This window comes from Dermochelys coriacea, chromosome 11, assembly GCF_009764565.3.
Source record: "Dermochelys coriacea isolate rDerCor1 chromosome 11, rDerCor1.pri.v4, whole genome shotgun sequence".
NCBI lineage: Eukaryota > Metazoa > Chordata > Testudines > Dermochelyidae > Dermochelys > Dermochelys coriacea.
Window position 1 is genome coordinate 40,532,769 of NC_050078.2, and position 23,175 is coordinate 40,555,943.

At 37.5% G+C, this 23,175-nt stretch overlaps 1 protein-coding gene across 7 annotated transcripts in view; it reads right to left on the minus strand.

Moving 5' to 3' along the window:
- TLK1 (tousled like kinase 1) overlaps nt 1-23,175 on the minus strand; it is a 133,696-nt gene that overhangs the window by 35,007 nt on the left and 75,514 nt on the right. For all 7 annotated transcript variants that reach the window (XM_038422364.2, XM_043505268.1, XM_043505266.1 and 4 more), the window contains 6 exons: nt 19,059-19,148; nt 18,106-18,198; nt 16,284-16,394; nt 14,667-14,803; nt 12,886-13,074; nt 4,608-4,674 (listed from right to left, as the gene is read on the minus strand). In XM_038422364.2, the coding sequence (XP_038278292.1) occupies nt 4,608-4,674; nt 12,886-13,074; nt 14,667-14,803; nt 16,284-16,394; nt 18,106-18,198; nt 19,059-19,148 (687 nt within the window). The remainder of the gene's footprint in view (nt 1-4,607; nt 4,675-12,885; nt 13,075-14,666; nt 14,804-16,283; nt 16,395-18,105; nt 18,199-19,058; nt 19,149-23,175) is intronic.

Here is a 23,175-nt window from a genome sequence, read left to right on the forward strand (position 1 = left end):
GGTTGGTCTCTCAGTTTCCAGATGTTACTTCAGATACTAAGGTTTTGAATACCTGTAAACAAGGAAGAACCAGCTATGTAAAAACGTAAGAACAAGAGCCATGAGGATCTAGCAGGAGAGACATTTCTTGAGGAGCTGGGAAACAAGAGGACCATTTGTAAGCACCACACCGAGGGGAGCAAAGAAAGGAGCAACGTGAAAGCATTTAGAGAGTGAAGGGAAGGAGGACCAGGCAGCAAAGAACCAGATGGAGAGAAGGCATGCAGATGGAAAGAAGGAAGAGTTATGGCAGCAGAAAAACACATATCAAGGGAACACTAAGAGATGAGAAGAACCAATAAAAGTGAAGATAAAATGAAAAGCAAAAAGGAGACTGATTATTTTTTTCTAAAAAAGGACATCACATTACATAGAGTTACAAATAAATATTTTCTAATATTACTTTTTACAGACAGACAGACAGACTGACACTTATTCTGCCACTGATTAATTTAGCTTTATTTTTAAACTGAGCCATTAGTGAACATGGACATATACTTGCTTATATATAGAATTCAAATGTACAAAATGTAAATATAATAATGTATATATAAAATCAATGCAAAGACAAGTCGAGAAACCTTGAGTTTGGTGTGAAAAATAAAACCTGAAAACCTACTTTTTTTTGTTTTAAACTGGAAGTTTAACTTCAGTGATTTTGACGATTTCCTTGACTTACAATTAATTTTAATATGAAGTAAATGGAGAAATTTTAGTGAAACTTCAAAATGTCTGTCTACTGATCGTTTTCCTTGCAGGTACATATACATTGGATTTAAGCTTTCATTTTAGTTCTCCTGTATTGCTGCATTAGCTTCAAACTACCAGACCAGGTATATTACTCGATTCTAAAATTAAACAGAATTATTTACAAGTAAAATAGTTTGTAATTGTTAAGCCCATACTTAGCTTTTCCCATTTGAATGGTCCCTCTGTTTAACAAAGGAACTGCTCACATGAGTAAAGTTAGGCATGTGTGTAAATCTTTGTAGCAGTGGGGCCTTAAATGCTTTTTTAACAATCTATCTTAAACAACTCAACTGTTGCTGAGTCACTGCCTTACAAAAAGCATTTCCTCCCCAGAACGAAGTCTGAAAACATGCCTGCTCCAGGAACAGTAAGTGCTTCCAATTTGCTTTTTAACCACAAGAACAGAGTCAAATACATTTATGCTGATTAATTAAAACTAAATATATTTTCTTCTATTTTTCGAGAAAAATGTTTAACAAATAAAAAAGTAATCATGCCAAGACAGAAATGAATGTCAAAAAAACAGTGATATTGGAAAATGTAGATCAGACACCCAGATCACATAGACCATTAATGGTACTCTGCCAAGGAGGAATGAATAATAACTAAGCCTGAGTTTTTGTGTTTAATGCCTCCACTAATCTAATTATATGGGGATTTTCAAAGGGGATATGTATTTTAGCATTTTAAAACCTCTTTTCCCCTTACTTTGTGACACCCTCTTTGCATTTCCTGGCTGATTGAAGCTATTCCAGAATGTGACAAATAAAAAAAACTGTCATTGCAACCTAGTTTATCCATGGTATTTATGATGTTACAGAATGTTACAGCATTCTCAGATCTTTACTGAGAATCAGTATCAAAAAGTATCATGAGGATTCACAGAGAGATTCAACTTTAGTCACAACATGACATATCATTTCCATCTTGAAATGATAAATATAATTGAAAATAAAGGGTTTGTAAAACTTATTTCTGTGCTGAATGCCCCGACAACTTGGTTAGTCAAGATATTCAGCAAAGATATTTGACCTTAAATCAATTTTCATTTTTACTTTAAAACATATTGTTAAAGGAACGGCTGAATTCACGAATTATTCTAACAGAGGAAGTTCATAACAAGAATAAAGCATATCAGCGCACCTGGAATTATGGACAGGATATTGCCAACACAAAATATTTACTTCCACAGCATTGTTTCCTCTGTACACAATACAAACTTGACAGATTGTAACATTCAGAGGTGTGACACTAGAGCACACAAAGCATCGTAACACCAAATCAGTTAGCATAATCTGGGCCTAAACATTTTTAAACAAAAGAGAAATTCTTAATCTTCCTTCAGGCTGAAACGTGGCAATTCTGGACATGAAGACAGCCGGAGGGGAGAGACAAGAAATTTTATTTGCATAAATAGAACACTGCCCGGTTACCAAGTATCTTGCTATTTCCATTTTAATTTTTTCACATTAATCATTCTAATTTGTAGTATGTGTATAACATTCTTTGCTAGGACTATGATTCTGTCACAGATTCCATGACTTTCCAGGACTTCTGTGACTTCTTCTGGGGCACAGCTGGAGCAGCTGTCAGCCCCGAGGAAAACACACTGGGAACAGCTAGGGGGAAGGGTGCCAAAACAACTGATCAGTAGCAGTCTCCAGGGCCGCTGGAGCAGTGGCTGGGTTTGGGTCAACCCTCCTGGGGCTGGAGCTGGAGCTGCAGCAGGGGGCTGAAGTAGCTACAAGCCCCAGTGCTCTGTTGTCCTTCCCCGCTCCCACCCTGATATTTTTAGTAAAAGTCAGGGACAAATTGTAGGCTTCTGTGAAACTCTGTTTATTGCCCGCAACCTGTCCCTGATTTTTACTAAAAATTCCCATGAGGGAATCGTAGCCTTATACATTGCATCTTGCATTGAAGCTAAGAACTGGAGTAATATGCCCTTTTCCTAAGCAGAGATAAGAAATATGATTTAGTGGAAGGGACAATGAGGTATGGAGCATCTCACTGCAGGAAGCAGAGTCCCCTCAACTCCCAGTGACCTCATCTGTGGGGCCTACAGAAAGATAACCGTAGTATTTCGTATATTGATATTTCATATTTAATGTATTACATAGCTGATAAAAATTTATATGCAGCAAATACCATTAATACCAAGCAAAGATTAAAAAAGTTACCCTGTCCGTACCAGTCCCATTTGATAAGCTCTACCCATTGAGTCAACCTTCCTTCACTCAGTGACCAGAAAACAATAATATCCCTACATTATAGAATCATAGAACTGGAAGGGACCTCGAGAGGTCATCTAGTCCAGTCCCCGGCACTCAAGGCAGGACTAAGTATTATCTAGACCATCCCTGACAGGTGTTTGTCCAACCTGCTCTTAAAAATTCCCAATGATGGAGATTCCACAACTTCCCTAGGCAATTTATTCCAGTGCTAAACAACTCTGACAATTAGGAAGTTTTTCCCAATGTCCAACCTAAACCACCCTTGCTGCAATTTCAGCCCCTTGCTTCTTGTCCTATCCTCAAAGGTTAAGAAGAAAAATATTTCTCCCTCCTCCTTGTAACAACCTTTTATGCACTTGAAAACTATTATCACATCTCCTCTCAGCCTTCTCTTCTTCAGACTAAACAAACCCAGTTTTTTCAACTTTCTCTCAAAGGTCATGTTTTTTAGACCTTTAATCATTTTTGTTGCTCTTCTCTGGACTTTCTCCAATTTGTCCACATCTTTCCAGAACTAGACACAATACTCCAGTTGAGACCTAATCAGCACAGGGTAGAGCGGAAGAATTACTTCTTTTGTCTTACTTACAATACTCCTGCTAATACATCCCAGAACGATGCTTGCTTTTTTGCAACAGCATTACACTGCTGACTCATATTTAGCTTGTGATCCACTCTGACCCCCAGATCCCTTTCCGCAGTACTCCTTCCTAGATAGTCACTTCCCATTACATGTGTGTAACTCATTGTTCCTCCTTAAATGGAGTACTTTGCATTTGTCCTTATTGAATATCATCCCATGTACTTCACATCATTTCTCCAGATCATTTTGAATTTTAATCCTATCCTCCAAAGCACTTGCAACCCCTCCCAGCTTCGTATCGTCCGCAAACTTTGTAAGTGTACTCTGTATGCCATTATCTAAATTATTTATGAAGATATTGAACAGAACTGTACCTAAAACCAATCCCTGTAGGACCCCACTCATTATGCCCTTCCAACATGACTGTGAACCACTTATAACTACTTTCTGGGAACGATTTTCCAACCAGTTATACATCTACCATATAGTAGCACCATCTAGGTTGTATTTCCCTAGTTTGTTTATGAGAAGATAATGCGAGACAGCATCAAAAGCCTTACTGAAGTCAAGATACACCGCATCTTCCTCTTTCCCCACATCCCCAAGGCGTGTTACCTTGTCAAAGAAAGCTATCAGGTTCGTTTGACATGATTTGTTCTTGACAAATCCATGCTGACTGTTATTTATCACCTTATTATCTTCTATGTGTTTGTAAATTGCTTGCTTAATTATTTGCATTGATCCAAGAGGTCAGTGCAGACTGATACAATGTACTCAGTACTTCATGAAGCTAAGCATGTTTTCTCTCCAATACTCCAGAATATGCCACATTAGGGAACAGGAAGGAATAAAGTCATTATTCAACATATACAGAACTCTTCATTGCTTACTGGTAATCAATTTTGTAAGACAGCTCTAACAAGCTCTTTTTACACTGTGACAGTATTAGTTTTTGCACTTCGATGCACAGCAGCAAAAATCACAGAGCAAATGACTACACATACCTTTTTAAGATGTCCTAATCTAAGTTTGAAAATTTCTTCCTGTTCATGATATTCTGCTAGAGTCAATCTGCAAAAATAATAATATACAGTTATAGATTTTGCTATCTTATAAAAGATACAGAAATATTCATATTTTAATGTATTTGTCAAACAACAGTAAATAGCATTCTTTAATTACCATTTATAACTACCAACACAAGATCACATTTAAAATTGTCTGGATTTTTTTTTTTAAATAGTCTGTCATTCCAGGGCCAAAACCCATTATTTATAGAAACCTATTTGGTATTCTGAAACATTAATTGTCTATGCTAGGACCACTTCCCATTCAGGAGACCACTAGTTAGTACGAGATTTTCTCCTTGACCACCTCCCATCCCAAAATCTTAGCAATTGCCTCAGTGCTTGGTTCTCTCAGTGCACTAGTCACTCAGTGCACTACCACAAAGGAATCCATAGACAGTTTGAAAGAATCTAGTTTAAGACTCAGGATTTCCAGATCACTGTCTCCAATCACAGAAATTAGGGAAGGTAGTTACGAAATAACATGGAGCAGAACTGCATCATGCATCCAAGTTGAACAACCTCAGCTACCCAGCGAGTTGTAGTAATTCCATCCAAAATTGCACAGAAACAGACTAAACAGATCCTCAAAAGAAGGGGAAATGGAGAAAAAACAAAGTTAAAATCACCTCTCAGTTCTCATTCAATGTGTCAAATCTGAAGGCTTGATCCCAAAGATGACAAAACGAGTGGAAGAAGATTAATCAGCTCACTGCCTGACATATTTTCCACTCTTTCTTTTGATACTGTAAAGCCTGCACCTTCCAGAAGTGAGGCCGGAATTTCAGAATGTTATGTAAGGTCTCTAATACCAAAAAGAGTTCTCCCTCTTCAGGACTGATGGAAGGACTCCCCGAGACTTACCGCTGTTATACTTCGGAGTCTTCTATTCTTTGAAGCACCTCGTTCATCTTAAAATTGAAAGGGCACTCCCCATCAAATAGGAGTAGGTCTCCACAGATCTGAGCCTTAGAATAATGTAGGAGTACTAAGGAAAAACAACTAATGCCACCATAAGAATCAAAGCATCTGACATGTCATGCCTGTAAGACATGCTAGGACACTGAACACTTCTCAGTCACTATCTTAGAGCATTTTTCTACTTGTCAGAAAGGTGATCAATGAGAAGACGCATCTCTTCCCAAAGATGCAATGGTACCTAGCCACACAGATACCCAGAGAAATTTACTAAACATTTCTCACCAAAAGTCAAGCTTTTTGGTGTTCTTACCCAGTTGAAAGGTAAGAATTACCTTGGATTTTTGTCAAGCTTTCAATTACTAACGACACCACTAATGAGCCAATAAAGGTACAGAAATATTGGAATTCCTTATTGTCACTGCCTTTTTTAAAATATGGCTGGGATTAACATTGGAATCAACCAGATGTCTTTAGCAGGGTCCACTAGCTCACTATTAATGTAGCGAGACTCTCTCTTTCTCTTAGTACTGCTGGATTTCATTCAAACAGTTAAAAAGGCTATCTACGGACATCTGAATTTCAGAGCTTCAGTCATATGTTCTAACATCTCGTGAAACCAGCTGAAATCAGGGGGCAAAACAAACAAGGACGTGGCCACAACCCCAGGAAAATTTGAGGAAGAAGCAATCCTTCCTTTCAAGACAATATTGTTTCAAAGTGCCCGACAACTTCTTTGTTGGGTGAAAGGCAGTGAAGCACACCAACCGAGGGGACAATTTTACAGATACTGGTGTGGGCAGCAGAGGAAGTGGCAGTGAAGAAAAAACCTTAGCTGTCTGGGAGCAGCAGATGGATGACTAGTGATAGGTTTTATGTCTGATCTTCTTCAAACCCACAAGGGAGAGGAGATCCTGTCATTAAGGTCATATAGCCCACATGCTAAACGGAGAGCAAATGAATGGAGCCTCAAATGGCTTGTCCCAGTAGGCCAGAGAAGTGAGCGCAAGTGAGAACATGAGCCCTGGACAAACCAACCACTCCAGTTCGAAGAACTGTCACGATGAACCTGTTAACTGCACAAGACAGTACCAAGGCTGAGCCAGACACTCACAGAAGAAAGGCCATGATTGAGATTTCTCCTCAAGGCCCATGTCCAATGTCTGATACAGGGACTGGATTTGTTACGTTTCCTTGAGTAGAAAAGAAAAGAGCCTCGGCTGCCCAAAGGAGTCAAGATATGATGACCCTACACATATCATGGCAAGAACAAACTATTGATTTGTGTGTCTACTTCTAGAAACATGGAGAGACACAATGCTCACCACCTAAATCTGCTGTTCTTATGAGAGTACCTAGAGGCCACAATCAGAAAGTTAGAGGACCCCCTGATCTAGAATAAAGGCACAAACACAAACTATCACTGGAAACATAAGTTTTATATCAAATCCTCCAGAAATCACTCTGGGCACTGAGTGAAAGTCCTTCAGCTACAGCTAGCTGAAGAAAGGAAGGAACTAAAGCAGTTTAGGAAACCTGGTCCTTTCATAACTTTGAATACCTACATGCAGAGCCAGGACAGGAAGTTTGTATAGCTCCAATAGGCACCGCTTTACAGGATGTTCCTGAAGCTCAGTAACCCTTGAGAGGCACAACTCACAAGTATGAATATGCTGAGGTCACCTTGAAAATTTATTACCATTTCAAGCCAGACTCTCTCCATCCTTTCACACTATGCCCAGTAAACAACTGTTTTTCTTACAGTATATTTTATTTACAAATCTAATGTGGTTAGAGGCGCTGCACGATGCATAAGTAATTTAAAACTTGACAATTTTTCAGAGAAGCTTATGAAATGCTAAATTTTATTGTAGGCACAATTAGTTTAATTTGTGTTAGATTACTGTTGAAGAGACAAACCTCGTTCCCACCTGGATTCAAAAACAGTTACTTGCTAGCAGTAGGTTAATTATTCCTTATTTGAACATTAAAGTGTGCTACCCCTCACATATTAGTTTATAGAAACTTTAATAGCAATATTACTCCTATTTATCACATGTTAAGTTCTAACAATGTACCTGGTGTCAGTTTTTTTGGTTTAGAGGCCACTACATCATTGTACTGCCCAGACAAGTCACCTAAATTTTCAGATTTAGTTTTTCTATTTGTTAGATGGGCCACATAATTTAGATAGTCTCTTTCACAGATAGATTTCAAAACTCTTGACAAAAATACTGAAGAGTACCCCTATTTGACTGATATATTTCTCTTCATTCTCCTCTCATGCAAGAGCAGCTCAGTGATTTTTCTCTTATAAAAAATAATCATTAGGCACAGACCTATCATGAAAAATTTCAGCTAAAACCTGAAAATTTCAGAAGTGAATGACTGAAGACAAGGAGTTAAAACAGAAACTGTGATGCAACATAACTAAGGCTATGTTTTAGTCACAGGTATTTTTAGTAAGTCACGGACAGGTCACGGGCAGTAAACAGAAATTCACGGCCCGTGACCTGTCCATGATTTTTACCAAAAATACCTGCAACTAAAAATGAGTGGGTGGAGGAAGAGGGGATGTGAAAGAGGCACGGGTGGTCCGGAGGTGCTGCAGGTGCTGGGGGAGGTGGCCCGGGGCTGGCAGGGGCTCCTTACCTGGCTCTGCATCCCTGCGATTCCTAGCTGGTAGAGGAATACAAGTGCCGGCTGCTACAGTTCCCATTGGCCGGGAACCACAGCCAATGGGAGCTGCTGGGGCAGGCAGTACGGAGCGCCTCCCCCACAGTCACCTAAGCACTACAGGGTCATGCCAGTGAGAGCTCCCCACCACAAGATAAGTGCCCCCCAACCTCCTGATCTTAGCCTCCTCCCACACACCCAAATTGCTGCTGCTGGCCCAAGGGCTGCCTGGCTCAGCACCAGCCACTGCAGAAGTCATGGAGGTAACCGATTATGTGACCTCCATGACAGACTCGCAGCCTTAAACATAATCTATAGTGGATCACAACCAACATGATGCTACTAGTATAATGATCTCTCCTTTCGACCTCCCCCCAGGGAGAAAAAAAAAAGTGGGGCTATGAATACAACAAAATGTTCAAATACATCTACTCATACCTTCCTTACACAACAAAAAGAAAATGTTTTAGGATGGAATTTTTAGAAGTGCTCCAGAGCTAGCCTAACTCTATTGGAGGTTTTTACAGAGCTAGGCCAATACTATGCATTTTCAAAAACCTCACCCGTAATGTTCTAATTCAACATCTGCTCTGGGTCTGATCTCTGTTTGTCTTATAGACTAAGCTGCTGTCTTTATTTGTTCTGTAAAGACCCAGGCACATTGTTGGTGCTTAAACATGTAATTCTAAAAAAATTGTTGAATATATTTTCTACTTCCTCCATGCTCAACTGAATGTTCCTTCTAAACAAGTTTGTTCAATTAGATTAGCATAATTGACAGCTTAGTATCCCCTCCTACAAACATTTTAAATTAGACACAGGGATTGGATCTGAAGTATTTGCATGAGACACTGCCACTGAATAAATGGAGTGACAGAGGAAGTGATGGTTAGGAAATCACCAGCACCAAAACAGCTAAAGCTGAAAAGTGAAGGGAGGAAGTCACTTATGGAAACCAAAATTGTTCTTTCTAAAAGCAATAATTTATTACTCACTTGAAGAACACACAATCATAGAACTGGAAGGGATCTCAAGAGGTCATCTAGTACAGTCCCCTGCACTTGCGGCAGGACTAATTATCTAGACCACTTCTGACAGGTGTTTATCTAACCTGCTCTTAAAAATCTCCTATGATGGAGATTCCACAACCTCCCAAAGCAGTTTATTTCAGTGCTTAATCACCCTGACAGTTAGGAAGTTTTCGTAATGTCCAACCTAAAGCTCACTTGCTGCAATTTCAGCCCATTGCTTCTTGTCCTATCCTCAGAGGTTAAGAAAAACAATTTTTCTTCCTCCTCCTTGTAACAAGCTTTTACATACTTGAACACTTATGTCCCCCGTCTGTCTTCTCTTTTCCAGACTAAACAAACCCAATTTTTTTTTTTCAGGATTCAGAGTGGTAGCCGGGTTAAGTCTGTATCAGCAAAAACAACGAGGAGTCCTTGTGGCACCTTAGAGACTAACAAATTTATTTGGGCATAAGTTTTTGTGGGCTGCAACCCACTTCATCAGATGCATGGAGTGGAAAATACAGTAGCAGGTATATATGTGCGTACACACGCGCGCATACGCGTACGCACGTACATCGGATGAAGTGAGCTGTAGCTCACGAAAGCTTATGCTCAAATAAATTTGTTAGTCTCTAAGGTGCCACAGGTACTCTTTTTTTTTTTTTTTTTTTCAAATACAGACTAACATGGCTGCTACTCTGAAACCATCTAAACACAGGCATTGAGGGTTTCTTCAGGTGGTCAGTTGCCATCTTGATGAATACTTTGATTCATTTTCAAACTCATTATACAAACATGGTAAGTTGTTATTCCTTTAATCATCCAACTACATCAGGAAAATGACCTATCACTGGCAAAGCCACAGCCATCACCTTCTATTGGTTTTGAAAACTGTTTTTAAACTGTACATATACAAAAAGCAGTTTTCAACCCTGGTTTCAATCACACTTTTTTGTAACCAAGCTAAAAAAATATTTGTTTTTCTCTACACAAAAAGCTATGCCATTGTCAAAACTAAATAAGGTGGTGCTAGAGGAACTCACTGCTGACAAGCTTTGTTACCAGATCATTTTTTTCAGCATAGCAGTGTAAAGGTATGCCTAATCACATACATGTATGTTGTACTAATATACCTCTGTTTTAGTTAATTAATCTCAGCAATTCTGTACTTCCTTCCATTAGGTATAAATAAAGCCTCTTCCCTTCGTCTATGGACTAATTAGAACCATTATTCTCAGAGCGATGTGGATAGAGTGATGAGCACAATATGAATGCAGTAATGGTGATCAGAAAGAGTAAATGAATACTGAATACTAGACTGGTAAAGCAAAATTAATAATTTTAACCAGCCACATAGACATGTGTTATCTGTCTAGCTCTGTAATGGGGAACAGCAGTTTTACTGTAGGTATCTTTCAGAGAAGAAGAGGTATCACACTAACAAGACTACAACAATCCTAATTAAAAGTCTGAAAAACCCCTAAAGCTCCTGGCAAAGGAACATGAGAGGCCCTTGTGTTCTGGTGATCCCAGGTCGCATGAAGGACCCCAGCAAATAACACACAATTGTTCAACAAAGACAAAATAGACAGGCAGTGTTGTATGTAAAACAGCAGTTATATCAGGATCAAATTAATGTATACAAAAGCACAGCTAGTCTTGATTCAATCATGATTAATACGTGTAAACTACCATTCAATTACTAAAATATAAAAAACAAACTGCAATTAACTTATTGCATATACAGTTGTCAAAAGAAGTCTTCAATGCTCAATTTGTATTCAATTTAATCTGCTTAATTAAACCTAAATTAAATGTGAATTTGAAAATTTTAAATATAACTAATTTGAGAATATTGTGAAGGAAGGACAGGAGTAGCTATTTGTGAATCTGGAACAAATTGGACAAGAGAGATTCATGGTACAATTAAATATGCAATGCCGCTTGTGAATCATGCAACTGAAGCAAAATTTATCATCTACTAAAGCAGCAGAAAATCTCAGAAAATTTAACATTAATATAGACTAAAAAGACTTAGCCAAATACATTGCTCAGGTATATTAATGGCCAAGAGTAAGAGTAACAATTGCTTGGCTTTTAATATATAGAACATTTACATTGGCACAAGGTTTGTTTGTATGGTAGAAAGTAAAAGAGGCTACAGAGCTGTCCTGCAGATCTTAAAAAAAACAAGAATGCTAAAGTCTCTACAAACACAACACAAGATTTACAGATCCCAATGTATGTATTCCTTTTTCTTAATTAGAACAAAGAGTTAGGGACTGACCAACTGTGCAAGAAGAAATAGCTAGTTCCCCTGAAAACAAATATTCTAGAGAAGAGCCCATATTAGTTCCAGCATTATTTCAAAAGAAAACATCAGAATACAGCTGCAGAGGGAAGCATTTATATGAGAAAGAAGCACATCTTAAGTGGTAAGTTATATATGAAAATTTAAGGGTTTTTGTTTTAAATTAGCATCTCTGAACAGCCTTCCTACTTTCTGAGAAGCATCACTTTAAGAAACAAACCACAATCGGTATTAACTTAAAGCTCTGTCATTTCTAAATCCTATTGCAGCCCCCTTTTAGTCTCAATTCTTCTGACACCATGTGCAAAATGTGCCAGAAAAATGATGCAGAGGTGAAGGGGATATTGGATTTGATAATAAGAAAAAGCTGAACATTTGTTGCAATTGTAAATATTTAAAATAATGATTTTTCTGATGATTAATGGTCACAATCAACCTGGGATCTAGCCAATTTCAAAATAGGAGTTTAAAAGAACTTTGAAGTACTGCTCCTGATGCACTGGCCAAGTTTTTGTAGTTTAACAACCACATTATAATATTTGTAAAAGTGTGCTTCCCTCCTGATGCTGTATGGAAAACTCAAACAAAAAAGGAGAAATTATACAGGGAGATAGTGATAATGATTATACAGTATATATGATGAAGTGCAATCAAATGCAAAGTAAACAAATTGGAAAAAAAAAGCAAAGTTTTCTTTTTTTCAATCTCTTTCCATAGTAGGTAAAAAATTTTCAGACAGAAGGGTAATTTTTAAATTGATGGTGTCCATTAAACCAGCACTAAAGTATTTAAATTAGAAGAAAAGATGCAAGATCATTTACTTTTTTTTAGCGCATTATTAATTTAGATGCAGGCCTTCAGATACTACAGGCTGTATCCAACTCCTTTCGAAGCCAATTGAAAGACTATTATTTTCTTCAGTCGAAGCTGAATTGGTCACCAAAAGCCTTCTTTACATCAATTTAACTGAAAGGAGAAGAAGGCTAACTCCACTGAAATCAGTGGAGTTACAAGTGTAAAATACTAGAATTAGACATGTCTAATTAGAGACCAGTAGACACATTGCATCAGGGCAAAAGAGACTGATGCAATTTATCCAAGATTGCAATGATACATTGCAGCTACCTAGATTTTGGTGCAAGTTTCCTCAATTTAGACAAGCCATCAGTGAGAACAGAGTAAGTCCCTAACTTGCTGACATATGGCGTAACTGCTGGGGTTATGCCACTACTTGCATTGCAAACAAAATGGACAATACCTAGGAAACTATGAAAAAGATTGATTGAATTGGTAAACTTACAGCTGTGGTAAACTGGGTCTAAGAAAGGGATCATTTTCTGCCCCATTGACAGCTTTATTTTTCCTCTGTTTTGGTTCTGAATTGGCAGATGGTGCTTGAGAATTATTCGTAGATGGAGGTTTTCGTTTGGCTAGGAGCTTTCTTTGCCTTTCGATATCTTCCCTTTGTTGATTCACCCATTCTTGCTGCCTGTAAAACCAAAAATATTGCATTAATTATTAATATTTTTACAGCTAACAACATTTTTAAAAGCAGGCTTCAATAATGGCAATGATGGATTCTAATCCACTGAATTACCATAATCTCTTTTCTTGGTAAAAATGAAAAGCTCGTGAGGCGTTCTTAACTAGGCACTGTAAATGTGAATATTTATTTTGGGGGGCAGAAGAAGAATTTGCATGATTTTATTTTATTTTGTATGTTTGTTTCTTGGTGTATTCTTTGTTAGATAATATGCTACAGATTTGCAATTTGGCAAGAGGATGGTAATTGAAAAGGTTGTACTTTTTCTGTCAGTCATCATTTTTGCACAAATGAAGAGTAAGAGTATGTTAAAGAGAAATCAAATGTTCCCTATTAGGTAGGAGTATTCTCACAAAGTTTTGTAAACATGTTGGTATAATTTTCTTTTGTAATAGGTTTCCAAAAGTGTAACATACATACTGTATTTTCCAGATTGGAAACAAATGATATTTTGACAAAGTGGATATTATCACTTACAACCAACACCAAAAGAAAAGAAAAAGTCACAGATGTCAATAAAGAATATTAATATGATTGTTTTACCAATCAGATACTTTAGCTGAGCTGACCTTCCTAAATAAATAATCAGTTGGGTTACACAATAACTATCGTATGTGTGGACAAAACACATAAGGAAAACTGTAAAAGCTAAATCATTAGATATTAACTAGGTCAGGGGTTCTCAAACATTTAGTGTGGACCCATTTCTGAAGAGTGTCTTCACAGACCAAATCCCTACCCAATCACAATCCCATTTGCATTCCCACATCTTTCTTGAGAAAACTAGAATTTCTAGTGAATACATTAATACTTAACAATGTAAAGGTCAAATCAGTTTACTTTCCAAAGCATGTAACTGAAGTCATGAATTAGTTTCTTCCTCCCACTCCACAGCTCCACCCTCTGCCCCATCTCCCCAAGCTCCTTCTCTGCCCCATTCTCTGCTGAAGTACCTTGTTGAGGCAGCTCTTTTCCTGCTGGCGGCTACAGGCTCCTTTCCCCCATCCGCTTATGCTAGCAGCAGCCCCTAGTGGCGGCTGCTAGGTTTGCTCCTCCTCCTCGCTCCTCCTTCATTGCAATGAAGAGCCTGGATGTCTGTAGAAGCTGCTATAATGAAGGATGTGGAGCCAGTACCATGTGACCAGCAAGCCCTCCACAGATCATCAACTGTTCCACTGACCACCAGTAGTCGGTGGACCACAGTTTGAGAATCACTGATCTAGGTTTACAACTTTTTCTATCAATTGTGATGATTAATGAAATGCTGCTCAGTTAGTAAATTCACACTTGTTCTAAGGCTTGTTAAAATCAAGTGAGGCCCAATCATCTTCTTTCAAAAACAACAGGATTTAGCATTCTACATTCTGTTGGTTGATTAAGGGAGTTCTGTACTGTATTCTGAAACTTCAAAAAGCAAAGTGAAATACTACATATGAAAAGCAGCTCCAATCCTAGAAGCTCTTAATAATTAAAAAAAAAAAATCCACTGGAGGGAACTGACAATTACTGAGAATTTTAAAAACATAACATTGACTAACTTCACAAGATTTTGAAATGCAAAGCCATCTGTCCACTGTTCAGTAAATGAAGCACCATGTCGAACTGTTGTAAAATGCCCGAGGCGTAATCTGTCTTGCATACTCTTCTCTCTGCTTGCCAGCTTTTCTTGTGTGCTCTAAGAAAATCAAAATATTACCGTTCAGTTTTTCTAAAGTGTTTAAAAATTAGCAAAAAACACAGCCCTCCCTCTAATGTCTTTTTTTGAGTAGTAGATAAAAGAATGATGGATGGAAATAAGTTTCAACTACTCATATTCCAATTATCTCTGCAGAACCCATACATGTTATTTTTTCTGGCTTATACATTAATCAGAATTTAGCTATTATTCATAATGATACATGAGTCAGGAAACTCAAGCTTGACTTTACTTGCAAATGTGACATGGAATTCAAAGAATGAGGAAAGAAGGCAGGGGGAATTTGAGCTACCTTTAAACTGACACAATTCAAGGCTGCTTAGCAGGCTGGTGTGCCCCCAGCACAAGAGCTGTCTATGGGATGCTCTACACTCCAGAGCAGCCCACACTCCTCCTAGTATGATGAACTGCTACGGCCTGTTCTCAGCATACCCAGGTGCTGGGGCTACCAATGGTGACAGTATAGGCACTCAGGGTGACCCTGCATTGTGGGAATTCTTCCGCAGTCTCTTGCTGCAGATTTAAGGAAAAATTTAGTTTCTTTTCTTAATGTCCTGACTTGTCTTTTATTCATTGCATTAGACTAATTTTTCCATTCATTTTCCTTGACTTTTTGGGGTTGTTTTTAAGAAAAGCAGTATTGCTAGTTTCAGAGTAGCAGCCGTGTTAGTCTGTATTCGCAAAAAGAAAAGGAGTACTTGTGGCACCTTAGAGACTAACAAATTTATTTGAGCATAAGCTTTCGTGAGCTACAGCTCACTTCATCGGATGCATGCATCCGATGAAGTGAGCTGTAGCTCACGAAAGCTTATGCTCAAATAAATTTGTTAGTCTCTAAGGTGCCACAAGTATTCCTTTTAGTATTGCTAGCGTTTAAGAAAGTTAACATTAAATTTGAAGTTCATATCTCATTTAGGTGAATGGGATGGCAGAGGGGTAAGTACCTGCTTTTGCTGCTCTTAATATTAAGCTGAACACAGAAGGTAGCAGTGGATCTATTTACAGTAGAAATTCTCCTAGCTCTCTTATGTGGCTTTTCACAAAAAGAATGTCCCCAGTAAGCATGTTCAGAAGTGATTTTTCAATCACCTGTACATTTATTTTAAAACAGTTTGCCCAAAGTTCACAAAAAGGTTGAATGTCACCCAGAGGAAAAGCCACATGCTATGGTCATATATTTCATGCTCAGCAGTGATTGAATTATTAGTGCGCAAACAAACATTTATGTTCAAAAATGCATTTTTTCTATTCTTCCATATTTCAAAAATGGCTGAAGGGATTTTTCTCAAATTTAAAATTAATTCGTTCTGGACTGAGACCAAAAAGGAAGAAAGTTTCAGCCCAAACAGAAAGTTATGAGCAAGTGAAAATGGGGTGGAGAGTTTAATAACGGCATTCCATAGGTAACTATCTATAGTGCTTTCCATCACACACACTGAAAAACAGTGTTCTACCTTACCTTTTCAATCAGAAGTTTCTTGCTCATTGAAATGCATTTGTTTAACCTTTCTTTATATTTTTCAAGTAGCTTTTGTTGTTCATCTATTTGTCTTCTAAGATCACAGTTAGCCTAAGAACAATATGAAAAAAAATGTTATATTTCAGATCAGGGTTATTTTATGGAAAATACTACAAATCAAAAACATACAACTATTATCAATACAAATGTATATCTTCAGTGACATGCACTGAAGCAAAATGCCTACATATATACAAATATATAAACAAAACAACCCTATTCTCAGTGCATTAGCCTCATCAGGTCTGTATAGAGGTGGCCTTACTTTTTCCCTCTCCCACAAAGAAGGGGATCCATGATCATTGGAAGCTGTATACTAGAATGCTACATAACATTACACAGGTTTGAATTGTATCTTCATATTTAAGTGTCAGATGCATTTTATCAGATAAAATATGTAAATAAATACATCTTATCTAGTACATTAGTACTAGTACTTTTCCACCCTTCCAATATTAAATAGGAAGCTTAATTCTAGCTCCAGTTCCTCTTCACATAAAGGATTTCGGGAATCAAATGAAAAAAGAAAAAGAGTACTTGTGGCACCTTAGAGACTAACAAATTTATTAGAGCGTAAGCTTTCGTGAGCTACAGCTCACTTCGACGGATGCATATAGGAGTCAAATGGAAATACAATTATCTCTTTTTATCCTCAGTAAAATAAAATTCACACTGACAAATTAAAAAAAATCTGAGGAGTGGAAGGGAATGAAAAGTTTAAAACATGCTCTTTGTATTCATATTATGACCTCAGAAGACTGAAGTTATGTTGTTCTAGCTATAACATACTAGAATTTTTGCAATGTTATCTTTATTACTTTTACATAGTTTAGCAGGTAAAAACAGAAACATACAAGATATTATGAAATAAACAAATTAGATAAGACACATACAATTTGTGAAGTTATTACAATCCCTTTTATTCATCTCCTTTAAAGGCTTCTATTTGTTGTATCTGCGCAGTTGTCTGCTTTTTGTCACAATCCTGTTTGTCTAGTTGTTGATATAGTTACCTCTGCATCCCAACTACTTCTGGAATATAACCATCCCAACTCCCTTACTCTAGTACAGGAACTTTCCAAAGTACTTCATTTTTTTCTCATTATAGGCAGTTATTTTGTGCCCATGGTACTTCTGCCATGGTAATCTTGAAAATGTAGGTAGTAATAAATTGTCCTACTGAGGAATGCTTTACTTTACAATTAAAGCAAGAAATCTGTCATGTGAAAATATATCAAGATTTGTAAAAAGCCAAAGAAATTAAATTAACACACTGCCTTATAAAATATCACCCTTGTCTGGAGCCTCAAGAAGTCTATAACCATATTTAATAGTTAGATGTGCCAAAGACATACTTCTTTTAAATGCTGAAGCAGAAAAAAATGAGATTCATGCACTTAGTTATCGCATAGTATATGCTAGGTTTCAGAGTAGCAGCTGTGTTAGTCTGTATCCGTAAAAAGAAAAGGAGTACTCGTGGCACCTTAGAGACTAAACAAATTTATTAGACCATAAGCTTTCGTGAGCTACAGCTCACTTCATCGGATGAAGTGAGCTTATAGTATATGCTGCTTCTCAGAAAAAGCATTTATGCAGATTTTATAGAATATTTTAATCTTTACAGATCTGGTGTTTTCTGTCATATGTTTATATTAAAACTTTAATACATTTTCAGCTTTATATGGTAGTACAAATATTTTCTATACATCGTTACTAACTGATATGTTAAATAGACATCTTTTACTCAGTCTTTTACACTTACCCTGAGCAAATCATCTATACGACCTTCTTTCTTTTCCAAGTCCTGATTTTTATTACTTTCCAGTGCAGCTAATTTCAGCATCGTGAGATCAGTCTAAACAAAAACATTTTCAAATATTTAATTCCATTCTTTGGCAGCTGTAACACATGATTTTCCTCATTTTTGTATCAATGTTGTAAATTATTGTAATTGTCTTTGTCCATTAACAGGCTGGGTTGAGTTAAGAGTTTGGATGAACCACTTTAACTGATAAAGTTCTTCATTAATTGAAAGCCAATCTATTAAAGAGCAATTAATTTTCTTTTCCAGTAAGGGATGAACACAAAATGGCTTGAATGAAAACGTCTACTAATAATACTGTGTTAAATTGTCTCTGTTTGGTCTGAAATGGTATCCCTCTAAGTAAGGAAGTTTTAAACTAACCAACTGTGAAAGACAGAGGGTGAGAGGATTGGGATGGACATGCCAGACGAAACAGCGGTTCAACAATAAGGGTGCTTCAGGGCATAGAAAGGATTGCCATTTTCATTGACAAAAAACTGTGTCTTTTAGCTCTGAAAGGCCATGTTGTATCTGACCATATCTCACTGTCACAGTGGTTGCTATCTTAAATACTGATAGAGCTAGAAATCAACACTTAAGATCACATGACAACCTGAATCTTGAATAAAAGGTACAAAGCATTCATCTAACTCTAATGGTTCATGAAGTGCTATGTGAGCATAAAAAGCAAAACGGTAATCAGAATGACTAGCAGCTCACAATTTATCAAGGACAGAAATGTTTTTGCAGACCACTACAAATGCTTGCAGAACCTGTAAATTTTGTAATTACTGGTCTTGAACCAGTTATCAGGCTTGGAAATAAATGGTCATTAATCAATATTTTCATGTATTCTAAAAAGGACATGGGAGTGTCTACGTGTCTACACGTGTCTACACAAAAATGTTTACCTGAGTGATTTTAAATGATAACTGTTTTGGCTGTGTAACAGGGTGGTCCACAAAAGCTAACGCAGTAGGAGAAGGACTATTCTGTTGAACCTAAAATACATAAACAAAAGATATCAGTTTCAACTTGAAATACTCAGATTGCAAAGTGAAAGTGTTTTGAATGTGTATCTCAAAATCCTGTGAAAATAACTACTTGACCGTTGGTTGTAATTAGCAAGCTAAAATACAAAACAAGGAAAGACCATACTCTAACTATATGACAGATCTATCTTTGGAGTATTGTATCTAGCTGTTCACCATGCAATTAATGACATATGTATTTTGGAGAGGATGCAATATACTCTAAAAGAACTAAGATTAGATCCATTTTCAGGAAAAAGGATGAGAGATTTAGTCTTACTCTCTATGGAATAGGAGCTATTAGAAAATTTCTAAAGACCGTTACTTATCTTAAGAGGAATAGAATAAAGTTTGCAGAAACAGTCACAATACATATCAATTCACACTAATGCTCAATTAAAAAAAAATTGGCATCAACCACAGCAGTTAGATAGTATGAACAAAGCTGATCTAAAAATAACTCTTGTATACCAAGTCTAACAACCTTTGTCTGGTAGCAACTAGTATCATAAGTTTGCATCCTTTTCCAATGTCCCTCAGCTACATTTTTGTGAGGCTTTGTTTACACTACGCACTTTTTAGTGACATGGCTGTGCTGCTACAGTTGTGCCACTAAAAGGCGCGCAGTGAAGCTGCTGTTTGTTGGTGGGAGAGAGCTTTCCCGCCGACAAAAAACTTACAACCCCAATGAGCAGCGGTAGCTTTGTCGGCAGGAGAGCGCTCCTGCCAACAAAGTGCTGTTCACACTAGTGCTTTTCGTTGGCCAAACTTGTGTCGTTCGGGGGGGAGGTATTTTTTTCACACCACTGAGTTTCTAGTGTACATAAAACCTTAGACTAAGTTTGACAACTCAAAAATAACTAAGCTGGGTTTCCTTTAGTTTTGGAAGGCTTCTCTGACATCAGAGGGCCCAGAACAGGGGAAACCTGTTGTATATTATGGAACCAGACATCACTGAGACAACAGTCTGAAACCTCTAAGAGAAATCACTTTTTGGGGAAGGAGACAGAGAGAGTGTGTGTGCGCACACATGTGCGTGCACACACACACACACACACACACACACACACAGACAGACAGAAGGGTTATCAAGAAATTAAAAAAATTAATTGCGATTAATCGCACGGTTAAACAATAATAAAATACCATTTATTTAAATATTTTTGGATATTTTCTATATTTTCAAATATATTGATTTCAATTACAACACAGAATACAAAGTGTACAGTGCTCACTTTATTTATTTTTAATACAAATATTTGCACTGTAAAAAACAAAGGAAATAGCATATTTCAATTCTCCTAACACAAATACTGTATTGCAATCTCTATCATGAAAGTTGAACTTACAAACGTAGAATTATGTACAAAAAAACCTGCATTCAGAAACAAAACAATGTTAAACTGTAGAGCCTACAAGTCCACTCAATCCTACTTCAGCCCACCGCTCAGACAAACAAGTTTGGTTACGTTTGCAGGAGATAATGGGGCCCGCTTCTTGCTTACAAATTGTGACATTGCACTCCATATGCTATATGAAAATATGTTTGAAATGCGAATATAATGTAACTGGAATTTGCTTTATGCAAAAGGTCTCTTGTAAGGTATCATTACAAATCTTATAATACACTGAGTGTGTTCATCCTATTTGTACGTATGTATCATTCGTGTATCTAAACTAGAAATATGAAGTTAACTCTGAGGTCCTACTATAATTATGCAAAGTGTGGGCCATTAATGGTGGTTTAGGATCTTGATGGTTCCCATTAGCTAGAACAACTGGTTGCAAATGGCTCTGTTTACTCACAAACCCTCCTGGGTACGTGCAGGCCAAGCCTGAAAGAATGGATAATGAAGTCTTATAGTGACATGTGATCATGTCACCTGGTACTGGAATCCATCTTAAACCTGGTGCTTTTCCATTTAGAAGGAGGGTGGGAACCCAGAGAGAGACAAAGGATTCCCGCCTTGTGCCAAAGCTATAAAAGGGGGTGGAAAAGAACAAAAAGGGTTGCCAATCATGAGAAATCCCCTAGCTACCACCTGAGCTGGCACAAGGACTGTACCAGGAAAAGGATTGGGCAGAGACTAAGGAGTCTAGTCTGTGAAAGAAGCTTATTGAAACATCTCTGAGGATGAAATTTACCTGTATTGAGTTTCCTAACATATTGGGCTTAGACTTGCGTGCTTTGTTTTATTTTGCTTGGTAACTTACTTTGTTCTGTCTGTTATTACTTGAAATCACTTAAATCCTACTTTTTTTATTTAATAAAATCACTTTTGTTTATTATTAAACCCAGAGTAAGTGATTAATACCTGGTGGAGCAAACAGCTGTGCATCTCTCTCTATCAGTGTTATAGAGGGCAGACAATTTACGTGTTTACCCTGTATAAGCTTTATACAGTGTAAAATGGATTTATTTGGGGTTTGGATCCCATTGGGAGCTGCGTGTCTGGGTGCTGGAGATTGAAAACCACTCAGCAGGTTACCTATTAAAGCCTGCAGCTTTGGGGGCATGGTTCAGAATGGGTCTCTGTTGCAGCAGACTGGAGTGTCTGGCTCAACAAGGCAGGGTTCTGGAGTCCCAAGCCATTAGGGAAAACGGGCTCAGAGGTAATTTCAGCACATCAGGTGACAGTCCCAAGGGGGTCTCTGTGACCAAACACATCACAACAATGTCACCTGAAAGTGAGAACAGGCATTCACATGGCACTGTTGTAACTTGCATTGTAAGATATTTATGTGCCAGATATGTTAAAAATTCATATGTCCCTTCATGCTTCAACCACCATTCCAGAGGATATGCATCTATGCTGATGACGGGTTCTGCTCGATAACAATCCAAAGCAGAGTGAACATTCATCGGTCCGTTTTCATCATCTGAGTCAGGTGCCACCAGCAGAAGGTAGGGGTGTGTGTGTGTGTGTTTGTTTCGGGTTAGGTAGTTTCAGCATTGGAATGTTGCTCTTTTAAGACTTCTAATAGCATGCTCTACACCTCATCCCTCTCAGATATTGGACAGCACTTCAGATTCTTAAGCCTTGGGTCGAGTGCTGTAGCTATTTATTTAGAAATCTCACATTGGTACCTTCTTTGTGTTTTGTCATATCTGAAGTGACAGTGTTCATAAATCAAACAACATGTGCTGGGTCATCATCCAAGACTGCTATAACAGGAAACATATGGCAGAATGTGGGTAAAACAGACCAGGGGACATACAATTCTCCCCCAAGAAGTTCAGTCACAACGCACTATTTTTTTTAAATGATCATCATCAGCATGGAAGCAAATCTTCTGGAATGGTGGTTGAAGCATGAAGGGGCATACGAATGTTTAACATATATGGCACGTAAATATCTTGCAACACTGGCTACAAAAGTGCTATGCGAACACCTGTTTTCACTTTCAAGTGACATTGTAAATAAGAAGCAGGCAGCACTATCGGCCGTAAATGGAAACAAACTTGTTTGTCTTAGCCATTGGCTGAACAGAAGTAGGATTGAGTGGACTTGTAGACTCTAAAGTTTTACATTGTTTTGTTTTTGAATGAAATTATGTAACAACAACAAAAAAATCTACATAAACTACACTTTCACAATAAAGAGACTGCATTACAGGACTTGTATGAGGTGACTTGAAAAACACTATTTCTTTTGGGTTTATCATTTTTACAGTGCAAATATTTGTAATAAAAAATATAAAGTGAGCACTGTACACTTTGTATTCTGTGCTGTAATAGAAATCAATATATTTGAAAATGTTGAAAAACATCCATAAATATTTAATAAATTTTATTGGTATTCTATTGTTTAACAGTGTGATTAATCGCAGTTAAATTTTTTAATCACAGTTAATTTTTGAGTTAATTGCGTAAATTAACTGTGATTAATTGACAGCCCTAATAAAGAGCAAAACTCAAAAAACATTTCCTGAGCAACAGAGCGTAAGGGAAGTTTGGAGTTCAAATTCTGAAGCTGACAACAAGTAGAATAAAGTG